We start from the raw sequence: 13,195 nt of genomic DNA, 5'->3' as shown, positions 1-13,195 counted from the left end.
TACTACTACTACTACTACTACTACTACTACTACTGCTGCTGCTGTTGCTGCTGCTGCTGCTGCTTCTGCTGGCCGCCTGACACAAGGCCTGCCAGCGTTATCTAAAGCATGATAGCTGTTATCAGGCTGTGGGAGGACGCCCTTATCAGCTGTCCTTGCAACCTTCAGTAGAAGTGAGTGAAGAGGTTACTCGGAAAATGTGGTCATAGCCTTGGCTTCACTGTAAATAAACAAAAGGATAACACGACACTTGCAGGAGGAAGAAGAGGAAGTGGAAAACGAGGAAGACAAGCAGACTGAAATGAACGAAAAAAAAAGAGGAGGTGGTGGTGGTTGACCTCCGTGATCCTGAGCGGCGACTGGCCAGCGCCTCCCGCCACCACTCAGCGACTGTGCCCTGGCTGGTCTTGGCCAGGGTCTTTAAGGGAGGGCAATTCAGATGACATAGCAGTCTTTAACAGGCTGAACAATTTTCTACCCTCAGCCTTCCCCTCAGTCACGGTGCGGGCGCCCCTCAGGCCTCATGTAGGTAAATATTTCCCTGTCACACTTATGCTCAGAGACAACATTTTGGCGTCGGTAAATCATGTATTTCCTACAGAGCATCTAAAAACACTAGGGAAATTTTATTCAGGTTAGACTCACCAAGTGTCATTTCCTTGTTTTGTGCATCGCAGACCTAGATATCTGGTGACGAGGCGAGAGTGAGGCGAGAGTCGTCACTGAGGTAAGAGCGAGCGACACGTCCAGAGTGCTGCAGGAAGCGTTCATCATCGTGGCTGTCGTTCAAAAAGTCTTCTAGGGACTCATTGCTCATATTTACTGTTTTAACCCAGGAAACAAGACAAAATGAAACACGTAAGGTGAAAGAAGAATGAAACAAGAATGAAGAAATGAAGAAGGAAATAAAAAGTAGAAAGAATAAATGAGGGAAGAAGATGATAAACACAACAACAGGTAGCAAGAAGAGACGAGACGTGGCCACCGAGGAGAACAACAACAAGATGCGGTGAGTCATCACAACACTAACAAAGCTTGAGATTAGCACAAGATTACAAGAAGAGGTACTCAGGTGACCATCACTGAATTAGTATACGAGGGAAGCAGAGGTCACCGGAAGCAGATGATGTGGACAACACGGACAGCCGGCACACCATAGGAACCGCCGCCTCCTTGTTCCTGATTAGAAGATGCGATTACCAAAGCTACTCGAGAATGAACCTTAGTGAAAGTTAAGGGAAAATAAACTGTATGATCGAAGTATGGGAAGAAAAATATAGTTACTTGAAAATGGATCTTGCGGAAAGTATAGGAAAATGAACTGTATGATCAAAGTATGAGGAAATAAATATACTTACTCGAAAATTAACCTTATTGAAAGTTACAGGAAAATGAACTAAATGATCGAAATATTGGAAAATAAATGTTATAACAACGGAAGCCTTGCTGGGGCAAAAGGTTGCTATAACATCACGTGTATATTACAAGGTGTAGGAGACGGGAATAGACAGAAACAGACAGAGAGACAAGCTAGACAGAGCTGTCAGACCAGAGAGGGTCAGGATGGGCATAAGGTGCCACACAGTTGCAATGCAGTCACAGTAAAATGTTGGTGTTATATATTGACAGAGAGGGATTGGGTAGGTGTGGGATGTGTTCCTCATTGAATATTAGCTGCCAGGTTTGTGTAGGATGTGATTTATCAGTGAGTGTTAAATATGTGAAATGATTTGAATCGGAAGTGTAATGTGAAGTGTTCCAGATATTTAATGGTATTTATCTGAAGAGAGATGAAACTATTTTCGTAGATTTTCGTTGTTGTCGGAAGTCGTATATGATCGTCTGAGTGTAAATATATGTAAATGACACAAATTAGGTAAAAATTATAGAAACTTAAAGCGTTCCCTTGAACCCACAAATGCCAGTCTTATAGATTAGGGACGCACCAACACCGTGCAACATAGAAACACGACATTACAGCGTGGCGGCGCCAGTGACAGTGATGTGTGTTGCATCACTCACAACAGACAGGACAGTATCTCATCAATAAGAGGACCACACCTCGGTGAGGAGCATTTGTCCCATCACAGATCTGAGAGGTAATTGTTATTCAAATGTTAAGGAAAGAATACTTCTATAGAGCGGAATAAAAGTAATGTTTGTGTTGTTCACGTTGATGGTCGGTCAGTTCAGCAGTGACATGAAAGTCAGCTGCCAGACAAGGCGGGAGTTGCTTCGGGTATCAGTGTGGCAGCTTTTCCCCGACATGAGAGGCGATGGAAGTTATCAGATACTGCCAGATACTGCGATTCTTCCAGTGGCCACCTCCTCAACTCCCCGCCGCCACAGGTGTGATACGAGTAGTAATCTTATCACTCTTGTCTTAACTCACCTGTGGACTGTTGGCGGTGGCGTGAGCACGTAGTACCTCTGGCGACATCACCTGGCGGCGCTGGTGACGCGGAGAAACATAGTTGTTGAAGTTGCTCCTCATCCGCCCCTGCTGCCCCTCTCACCGCATCATAATTTCTCAATATTAATTCCTTTAGTTCTTCATTAATGCTTCCCTCCCCGTGAGTGAGCCACATGAAGCACACGTCGGCATCACCACCCTTTGCTTGATACGCTCGCACAACAACAAGGTGCCTGCAAGCATGTGTGCCTTACAGCGACCTATTGTCCCCACACGGCTTCCATTGCAATAAGGTTTATTTGCCATTACTTTGGTTAATTTTACTATAACTTTAAGTGAGCTTATTTCTTGACTAACTGGTGAATTGCATCTCCATCCAATCAGGAGCAAGGAGGCGGAGTGTGACGCGCATTGTGGCACCAACACAGAGGCAGGCAGCCTGAAGGAAGGCCAGCAACACAGAGGCAGGCAGCCTGAAGGAAGGCCAGCAACACAGAGGCAGGCAGCCTGAAGCAAGGCCAGCAACACAGAGGCAGGCAGCCTGAAGGAAGGCCAGCAACACAGAGGCAGGCAGCCTGAAGCAAGGCCAGCAACACAGAGGCAGGCAGCCTGAAGGAAGGCCAGCAACACAGAGGCAGGCAGCCTGAAGCAAGGGCAGCAACACAGAGGCAGGCAGCCTGAAGCAAGGGCAGCAACACAGAGGCAGGCAGCCTGAAGGAAGGCCAGCAACACAGAGGCAGGCAGCCTGAAGCAAGGCCAGCAACACAGAGGCAGGCAGCCTGAAGCAAGGCCAGCAACACAGAGGCAGGCAGCCTGAAGGAAGGCCAGCAACACAGAGGCAGGCAGCCTGAAGCAAGGGCAGCAACACAGAGGCAGGCAGCCTGAAGCAAGGGCAGCAACACAGAGGCAGGCAGCCTGAAGGAAGGCCAGCAACACAGAGGCAGGCAGCCTGAAGGAAGGCCAGCAACACAGAGGCAGGCAGCCTGAAGCAAGGCCAGCAACACAGAGGCAGGCAGCCTGAAGCAAGGCCAGCAACACAGAGGCAGGCAGCCTGAAGGAAGGCCAGCAACACAGAGGCAGGCAGCCTGAAGCAAGGCCAGCAACACAGAGGCAGGCAGCTTGAGCCATGGTGAGTGTTGTCCTCAACAGTACTGAAATTATATATATATATATATATATATATATATATATATATATATATTAAATGAGTGGTTGTGAATGAGGGGGAAAACATGAAGGTGAGGGGTTAATGGTGGAGGAAAGATTGAAAGCAGCAGCAGCAGCAGCAGCAGCATGAGGTGTTTGGTGTGGGGAGCGTGCCGGGCTGTGTGCAGTGAGTCCCTCACGCCGCCTCTTTGTTGCAGGACGACAACGTGGAGGAGTGTCCAGTGTGCCTCACCACCTTTGACGACACCCTCAGGCGGCCACACAACCTGCCCTGTGGCCATACAGTGTGCTCGCCGTGCATTGACGGACTGAAGCAGCAGGGTGCCGTCACGTGCCCCACCTGCCGGGCGAGTCACGCCGTGCCCGAGGCGGGCCAGTTCCCCATCGCCTATGCTGTTGAGGGACTGGTGAGGAGGCTGAGGGGTGCGGGACTGGCCTCTCTGCCAGCCGAGCCAGGGAAGCAGACAGCCCCACCAGTGACACGGCCTGCACCAAAGGCGACAACGGGACTCAGCAAGAGGGCACAGTCCCTGCTGCAGGAGCAGGAAGCGAATGTCCTGGCTGCCATCCGCTCCTGCCAGGAGGAGCAGAGCCAGCTGGCCGAGTACCTGACAACCCTCGGTGGCTGGAGCAGTCGCCAGCAGCGGCTGCAAGACGAGCTGCAGACGCTGGTGGACCAGAGCAAGAGTGCCCGGGAAGCGGTGCACCGCGAGGAGTCCCGGGTGGAGGGCAGGCAGGAGGAGGTGCGGCAGAAGGAGCAGCAGCTGCACGCCGCGCTACAGTCGCTGCGCACGGCCGCAACACGGCAGGAAGCTTACGAGGTCATTGAGGACACAGACCTTCTGGTGGAGGAGGACAGTCAGAGAACAGGGGAGTGCCTGGGAGTGTTTCCCGACGTCCACGCCGTCACCTTCGTCACCAGGGTGGGTGTGGCCTCACACTTGTTGTGCTTGCAGGTCACTCTTCTGGCAACGGTCAGTGAGTGATTGAGTGAGTGAGTTTACTGAGCACACCTCAAGCTGTGCATACAACATTCATATACAATACAATGTTTGTAGTCCCAAAGTTACTTCACAACAATGTTAAAACATTAAACTCCAAGTAGCGCGTCAACACTTCATCAGTCACTTGTTGAGTTACAGTGGTACACAGTATTAAACTAATTACAAACACTTACCTCAAACCACCATTATCAACACTCCTGCCTAACTTATTTACCACAGGCCAGGCCTTCACCACACGTCCCTCCGTTTGCACGGTGCCCCCCCCCCCCACCATACACACACACACACACACACACACACACACACACACACACACACACACAGCCTCACTGCCGTGCTGTGTTTCAGGTGGCAGAGGCATCGCGCGCAGCCCTGCAGGCCGCCACCGCTGCCGCCGCTGCCACACAGGCAGCCCTGGAGGCAGCGGGCACTGCTACTGCAGCCTCGGGGGACTCCAGCCTCCCAGCAGCCTGGCCCGAGGCCTCCTCCATCGCGGATAGGCTGCAGGCCCTGCTGGCGCCGCCCCTGACGGTGAGTGTGTCAGGTCACGAGTGTCACTGCTGCCTGTCAGCGCTGCTCTTGGTGCGCGGCTCATGGCTCTTTCTCTCTCCTTGTTGCTCTCTCTTTCCGCAGCCTTTCTCTCTCTCTCTCTCTCTCTCTCTCTCTCTCTCTCTCTCTCTCTCTCTCTCTCTCTCTCTCTCTCTCTCTCTCTCTCTCTCTCTCTCTCTCTCTCTCTCTCTCTCTCTCTCTCTCTCTCTCTCTCTCTCTCTCTCTCTCCTGCCAGTGTGGGGTGGTGTGCTAAGGTGGGTTTGCAGGGGCTGTTTTTCCAGCCGGCTGGTCAGTCGAAAGCCTTCACATTTTTTTTTTTTTTTTATGTAAGAAGGACACTGGCCAAGGGCAACAAAAATCTAAAAAAAAAAAAAAAATGCCCACTGAAATGGCAGTCCCATAAAAGGATCAAAGCAGTGGTCAAAAATTGATAAGTGTCTTGAAACCTCCCTCTTGAAGGAATTCAAGTCATAGGAAGGTGGAAATACAGAAGCAGGCAGGGAGTTCCAGAGTTTACCAGAGAAAGGGATGAATGATTGAGAATACTGGTTAACTCTTGCGTTAGAGAGGTGGACAGAATAGGGGTGAGAGAAAGGAGAAAGTCTTGTGCAGCGAGGCCGCGGAAGGAGGGGAGGCATGCAGTTAGCAAGATCAGAAGAGCAGTTAGCATGAAAATAGCGGTAGAAGACAGCTAGATATGCAACATTGCGGCGGTGAGAGAGAGGCTGAAGACAGTCAGTTAGAGGAGAGGAGTTGATGAGACGAAAAGCTTTTGATTTCACCCTGTCTAGAAGAGCAGTATGAGTGGAAGCCCCCCAGACATGTGAAGCATACTACATACATGGACGGATAAGGTCCTTGTACAGAGTTAGCAGCTGGAGGGTGAGAAAAACTGGCGGAGATGTCCCAGAACACCTAACTTCATAGAAGCTGTTTTAGCTACAGATGAGATGTGAAGTTTCCAGTTCAGATTATAAGTAAAGGACAGACCGAGGATGTTCAGTGTAGAAGAGGGGGACAGTTGAGTGTCATTGAAGAAGAGGGGATAATTGTCTGGAAGGTTGTGTCGAGTTGATAGATGGAGGAATTGAGTTTTTGAGGCATTGAACAATACCAAGTTTGCTCTGCCCCAATCAGAAATTTTAGAAAGATCAGAAGTCAGGCGTTCTGTGGCTTCCCTCCGTGACATGTTTACCTCCTGAAGGATTGGACGTCTATGAAAAGACGTGGAAAAGTGCAGGGTGGTATCATCAGCGTAGGAGTGGATAGGACAAGAAGTTTGGTTTAGAAGATCATTAATGAATAATAAGAAGAGAGTGGGTGACAGGACAGAACCCTGAGGAACACCACTGTTAATAGATTTAGGAGAAGAACAGTGACCGTCTACCACAGCAGCAATAGAACGGTCAGAAAGGAAACTTGAGATGAAGTTACAGAGAGAAGGATAGAAACCGTAGGAGGGTAGTTTGGAAATTAAAGCTTTGTGCCAGACTCTATCAAAAGCTTTTGATATGTCCAAGGCAACAGCAAAAGTTTCACCAAAATCTCTAAAAGAGGATGACCAAGACTCAGTAAGGAAAGCCAGAAGATCACCAGTAGAGCGGCCTTGACGGAACCCATACTGGCGATCAGATAGAAGGTTGTGAAGTGATAGATGTTTAAGAATCTTCCTGTTGAGGATAGATTCAAAAACTTTAGATAGGCAGGAAATTAAAGCAATAAGACGGTAGTTTGAGGGATTAGAACGGTCACCCTTTTTAGGAACAGATTGAATGTAGGCAAACTTCCAAGAAGGAAAGGTAGATGTTGACAGACAGAGCTGAAAGAGTTTGAGGAGGCAAGGTGCAAGCACGGAGGCACAGTTTCGGAGAACAATAGGAGGGACCCCATCAGGTCCATAAGCCTTCCGAGGGTTTAGGCCAGCGAGGGCATGGAAAACATCATTGCGAAAAATTTTAATAGGTGGCATGAAAATATTTAATAGTCAGAGGGTGGAGGAGAGGGAGGAACAAGCCCAGAATCGTCCAAGGAAGAGTTTTTAGCAAAGGTTTGAGCAAAGAGTTCAGCTTTAGAAATAGATGTGATAGCAGTGGTGCCATCTGGTTGAAATAGAGGAGGGAAAGAAGAAGAAGCAAAGTTATTGGAGATATTTTTGGCTAGATGCCAGAAATCACGAGGGGAGTTAGATCTTGAAAGGTTTTGACATTTTCTGTTAATGAAGGAGTTTTTGGCTAGTTGGAGAACAGACTTGGCATGGTTCCGGGCAGAAATATAAAGTGCATGAGATTCTGGTGATGATGGAGAGCAGCCGCTGGTCCCGCTAGTCCGCTGCATCACGACGCAAACAATCAAGATGGAGTCGTCCTCCGACGAGCTGGTTGCTATGGCTGTAGTTTTGCTGTGCTTGAAGAGAAAGCAAAGGAAGAAATGAGTGTGGACTTATTACTGGTGTATATAGCCTGGCAGGCTGTGGTGCTGTGGTGCTGTGGTACACACGTGCTGGGGCGCTGGCTGCCTCAGTGCCTGGTGTATATAGCCTGGCAGGCTGTGGTGCTGTGGTGCTGTGGTACACACGTGCTGGGGCGCTGGCTGCCTCAGTGCCTGGTGTATATAGCCTGGCAGGCTGTGGTGCTGTGGTGCTGTGGTACACACGTGCTGGGGCGCTGGCTGCCTCAGTGCCTGGTGTATATAGCCTGGCAGGCTGTGGTGCTGTGGTGCTGTGGTACACACGTGCTGGGGCGCTGGCTGCCTCAGTGCCTGGTGTATATAGCCTGGCAGGCTGTGGTGCTGTGGTGCTGTGGTACACACGTGCTGGGGCGCTGGCTGCCTCAGTGCCTGGTGTATCTAGCCTGGCAGGCTGTGGTGCTGTGGTGCTGTGGTACACACGTGCTGGGGCGCTGGCTGCCTCAGTGCCTGGTGTATATAGCCTGGCAGGCTGTGGTGCTGTGGTGCTGTGGTACACACGTGCTGGGGCGCTGGCTGCCTCACTGCCTGGTGTATATAGCCTGGCAGGCTGTGGTGCTGTGGTGCTGTGGTACACACGTGCTGGGGCGCTGGCTGCCTCACTGCCTGGTGTATATAGCCTGGCAGGCTGTGGTGCTGTGGTGCTGTGGTACACACGTGCTGGGGCGCTGGCTGCCTCACTGCCTGGTGTATATAGCCTGGCAGGCTGTGGTGCTGTGGTGCTGTGGTACACACGTGCTGGGGCGGTGGCTGCCTCAGTGCCTGGTGTATATAGCCTGGCAGGCTGTGGTGCTGTGGTGCTGTGGTACACACGTGCTGGGGCGCTGGCTGCCTCACTGCCTGGTGTATATAGCCTGGCAGGCTGTGGTGCTGTGGTGCTGTGGTGCTGTGGTACACACGTGCTGGGGCGCTGGCTGCCTCAGTGCCTGGTGTATATAGCCTGGCAGGCTGTGGTGCTGTGGTGCTGTGGTACACACGTGCTGGGGCGCTGGCTGCCTCAGTGCCTGGTGTATATAGCCTGGCAGGCTGTGGTGCTGTGGTGCTGTGGTACACACGTGCTGGGGCGCTGGCTGCCTCAGTGCCTGGTGTATATAGCCTGGCAGGCTGTGGTGCTGTGGTGCTGTGGTACACACGTGCTGGGGCGCTGGCTGCCTCAGTGCCTGGTGTATATAGCCTGGCAGGCTGTGGTGCTGTGGTGCTGTGGTACACACGTGCTGGGGCGCTGGCTGCCTCAGTGCCTGGTGTATCTAGCCTGGCAGGCTGTGGTGCTGTGGTGCTGTGGTACACACGTGCTGGGGCGCTGGCTGCCTCAGTGCCTGGTGTATATAGCCTGGCAGGCTGTGGTGCTGTGGTGCTGTGGTACACACGTGCTGGGGCGCTGGCTGCCTCACTGCCTGGTGTATATAGCCTGGCAGGCTGTGGTGCTGTGGTGCTGTGGTACACACGTGCTGGGGCGCTGGCTGCCTCACTGCCTGGTGTATATAGCCTGGCAGGCTGTGGTGCTGTGGTGCTGTGGTACACACGTGCTGGGGCGCTGGCTGCCTCACTGCCTGGTGTATATAGCCTGGCAGGCTGTGGTGCTGTGGTGCTGTGGTACACACGTGCTGGGGCGGTGGCTGCCTCAGTGCCTGGTGTATATAGCCTGGCAGGCTGTGGTGCTGTGGTGCTGTGGTACACACGTGCTGGGGCGCTGGCTGCCTCACTGCCTGGTGTATATAGCCTGGCAGGCTGTGGTGCTGTGGTGCTGTGGTGCTGTGGTACACACGTGCTGGGGCGCTGGCTGCCTCACTGCCTGGTGTATATAGCCTGGCAGGCTGTGGTGCTGTGGTGCTGTGGTGCTGTGGTACACACGTGCTGGGGCGCTGGCTGCCTCAGTGCCTGGTGTATATAGCCTGGCAGGCTGTGGTGCTGTGGTGCTGTGGTACACACGTGCTGGGGCGGTGGCTGCCTCAGTGCCTGGTGTATATAGCCTGGCAGGCTGTGGTGCTGTGGTGCTGTGGTACACACGTGCTGGGGCGCTGGCTGCCTCACTGCCTGGTGTATATAGCCTGGCAGGCTGTGGTGCTGTGGTGCTGTGGTGCTGTGGTACACACGTGCTGGGACGCTGGCTGCCTCACTGCCTGGTGTATATAGCCTGGCAGGCTGTGGTGCTGTGGTGCTGTGGTGCTGTGGTACACACGTGCTGGGGCGCTGGCTGCCTCAGTGCCTGGTGTATATAGCCTGGCAGGCTGTGGTGCTGTGGTGCTGTGGTACACACGTGCTGGGGCGCTGGCTGCCTCAGTGCCTGGTGTATATAGCCTGGCAGGCTGTGGTGCTGTGGTGCTGTGGTACACACGTGCTGGGGCGCTGGCTGCCTCACTGCCTGGTGTATATAGCCTGGCAGGCTGTGGTGCTGTGGTGCTGTGGTACACACGTGCTGGGGCGCTGGCTGCCTCACTGCCTGGTGTATATAGCCTGGCAGGCTGTGGTGCTGTGGTGCTGTGGTACACACGTGCTGGGGCGCTGGCTGCCTCAGTGCCTGGTGTATATAGCCTGGCAGGCTGTGGTGCTGTGGTGCTGTGGTACACACGTGCTGGGGCGCTGGCTGCCTCAGTGCCTGGTGTATATAGCCTGGCAGGCTGTGGTGCTGTGGTGCTGTGGTACACACGTGCTGGGGCGCTGGCTGCCTCAGTGCCTGGTGTATATAGCCTGGCAGGCTGTGGTGCTGTGGTGCTGTGGTACACACGTGCTGGGGGCTGGCTGCCTCACTGAACACATAAACAAACATGATGTTCCTCGTCTGTTTTCCACAATTTTTGTAAATGAATGTAAATATTTAATCCATTTATTGTACATATTGGCAGACAGTCAGTGATTATTACTAAAACACTTGCCATCAACATTCCACTATTTTCAATTTTATATTGATAATTGTTCTTATTTGACCCGGGAAAATGGCGTCAAGGCGGCCCATCACACCCACAGACCGGCTTCCCGGCTGCTCCGGCAATTCAGCAAATCCCGGCTGCTTTTTTCTTCTGGCTGCATGATCCCGGCTAAAAGCAGCTGTGAATTACCCCGTGTAAGTCTCCCTTTACACTGAGCAGGCTGCTGAATGCCTAAAGGTCTGCTGCTGCTACTGCTGCTGCTGCCTTTTGAAATGTACTGCTTGTATCCCTTCCCCAAACTGCCAGCCTGACTTGCTGCCTCCTCCTCCCTGCAGGCCAAGGACCTGCACAGCCTAACACAGCGTGTCAGGGGCCTGGTGGAGGCTGGCCTTGTCTTCGCCGTCCACGACGTGGAGGGACAGACTCGGCAAGCAAGGATCAGCCTTGAAGACGGCAGCCTTTACCTCCACTCCCTGCAGGCCCAGGCCCTGCCGAACTTCACCGCCACCCTGCAGGTTTGTCAGGGCGTCGCGCCCCGCCCTGGTGCCACCACCACGTGGCTGTAGGGGAAGGGGACTGCCCGTCACAACACTCACGCACCCGTTCTCACCCTTACCCCCCCTCACCTGGTCCACCACACCCTGTCCCTCCGCCAGCCACTGCCCCTCCCTCCCTCCCTCCTTCCCTGCACGCCCACACCCTCCCCACACTCCTCGCCCTGCCCCTCCGCCAGGCACTGTCCCTCCCTCCCACACTCCCCGCCCTACCCCTCCGCCAGGCAGTGTCCCTCCCTCCTCCCTGGCGGTGGGGGCTGTCACAGCAGCACCGTGAGGGCTGCACCGCTGTCCTCCCTCCCCCTCACTGGTGCCCCTGGCGGTGTGGCAGGCGGGTCTTGTCATCCTCCTCACAGTGCCAGTACTCATCACGAGGGAATCATCATCTCAAACACCACCAATAATCAGAGTAATGAGCGTCATCACAGAAAAAGGTCATTGTTGTCATTATTCATGTTAGTATTGTTATCATTACTATTATTATTGTTACTGTCAACAGTGATATGGAGATGGTGATAATGATGGTGACCACGACAGCCATGGTGACAATGACACTAATAGTTATGACAGTAATAAGAACACTATCAATACTCATAAACGTTTAAAAAAAATTTAAAAATAAGAATACTTCTGCTGCTGCTACTGATGATGATGATGGTGATGATGAAAATTGTAAAACCTATAACTGTAATAATGATAACACTACTAATAATAACAAAAATAATGATAGTAGTAATAATAATGATAATAATAATAGTAATAATAATAATAATAATAATAATAATAATAATAATAATAATAATAATAATAATAATAATAATAATAATACTTCTACTACTACTATCAACAACAACAACAACAACAACAATAATAATAACATGTGTTCCAGATGGGGGAGGTGGTGCCGGCCGTCCCCCCCTGCGAGGTGTTCCTGGACCTGGCGTGGCCCGGCAGCGTGGCGCGGCGGGTGGTGGTGAGTCTACCCAAGGACACCCCCAGGGGCCGGCAGTTCATGCTGCTGTGCTCTGGCCAGCGGGGCGCCTGCTACGCCAACACCAGGCTGTTTGAGGTGATGGGTGAGGGACAGCCGGGGGAGTGTGTGCGGGGAGGAGACTACCAGACAGGTGATGGGAAGGGAGGAGCCGCCCTGCTGCCTCACCTTGACCAGGGTGACTACTGGCTGTCAGGCAAGGCGGGGGCTGTGTCGGGGTGGTGGCTTGATGAACCTGCCTGTGGTGCTCAGTTCCTCATCATCACCCGGGACATGCAGCGTGGTGATAGAGTTTGGGTTGTTGTCTTTGGCCAGGTGGTGCGGGGCCTGGAGGTGGTGCAGGAGGCAGCCCGGCACCGCCCCATTACTGAGGTGACTGTGGTGCAGTGTGGCGTGGTGCTGTCACGGTAGTGCTGCACCACACCACACACCACCACACCACACCACTACCAATATTATTTTTTTTGTCATTTTTTTTAAGAGGAAAGAAGCAAACACACATACACACACACACACACACACACACACACACACACACACACACACACACACACACACACACACACACACTGTCTCATCTTGCTTCTCCTCAATAACATTATTGTACAAACACAAATCTTGCCTTTCATTTTCCTTCAAGTGGAAGTGAAAGGCCGCGCTGCACCCTCAGTTACACTTGTGCTCCTCTTGTCACCGTTACCATTACCATTATTGTTACTATTATTATTATTATTATTATTATTATTATTATTATTATTATGCTCTTCTTACTACAAATAGTTTCTTTGTTATTATTATTATTATTATTATTATTATTATTATTATTATTATTATTATGGGCAACATAATCATTGCTTTTATTTTCATTAATGTCATTATAATTATTATCTTTATTAATACTATCATTATTTTTTCTTCTTCTTCTTATTATTATCATTATTATCATTATTATTATTATTATTATTATTATTATTATTATTATTATTATTATTATTATTATTATTATTATTATTATTATTGTTTTTCTTATTGTTGTTGTCATTATTATTAATATGGTCGGTATTGTTTTCATTATTATCATCAATATATTATTATTAATATTAGTAGTATGATTAATGTAATAATTTTTCATTTTCATTATAGTTATTATAATATATAATCATTATTAGTATTATCGTTGTTTTCTT

General features: G+C 51.1%; 1 protein-coding gene across 8 annotated transcripts; it reads left to right on the top strand.

The window, feature by feature from the left end:
• The first annotated feature begins 673 nt into the window (after nucleotides 1-673).
• On the top strand, nucleotides 674-12,577 carry LOC135098501 (uncharacterized). Of its 8 annotated transcripts, none has more exons than XM_064000907.1 (7): nucleotides 674-2,099; nucleotides 2,798-3,542; nucleotides 3,778-4,554; nucleotides 4,933-5,115; nucleotides 10,541-10,657; nucleotides 10,799-10,978; nucleotides 11,907-12,577. In XM_064000907.1, exons 2-7 carry the CDS (start codon nucleotides 3,540-3,542, stop codon nucleotides 12,417-12,419), a joined length of 1,773 nt encoding a protein of 590 aa, XP_063856977.1. In that variant the 5' UTR covers nucleotides 674-2,099; nucleotides 2,798-3,539; the 3' UTR covers nucleotides 12,420-12,577. The 8 variants fall into 8 exon arrangements, with proteins under 8 accessions (XP_063856977.1, XP_063856975.1, XP_063856976.1 ...); XM_064000905.1 differs by lacking the exon at nucleotides 674-2,099 and adding an exon at nucleotides 2,140-2,642; XM_064000906.1 differs by lacking the exon at nucleotides 674-2,099 and adding an exon at nucleotides 2,140-2,706.
• Nucleotides 12,578-13,195: the final 618 nt, after the last annotated feature.

The sequence above is a fragment of the Scylla paramamosain genome, unplaced genomic scaffold, assembly GCF_035594125.1.
Source record: "Scylla paramamosain isolate STU-SP2022 unplaced genomic scaffold, ASM3559412v1 Contig67, whole genome shotgun sequence".
Lineage (NCBI taxonomy): Eukaryota > Metazoa > Arthropoda > Malacostraca > Decapoda > Portunidae > Scylla > Scylla paramamosain.
The sequence above is the reverse complement of the archived record's forward strand: the minus strand, read 5'-3'. Positions and strand labels throughout refer to the sequence as shown.

Coding starts and splice junctions, on each gene's coding strand:
- LOC135098501 (XM_064000907.1), top strand. Junction 4,555..4,932: donor AGGTCACTCTTCTGGCAACG/GTCAGTGAGTGA, acceptor GCTGTGTTTCAG/GTGGCAGAGGCATCGCGCGC. Junction 5,116..10,540: donor TGCTGGCGCCGCCCCTGACG/GTGAGTGTGTCA, acceptor AATGGCGTCAAG/GCGGCCCATCACACCCACAG.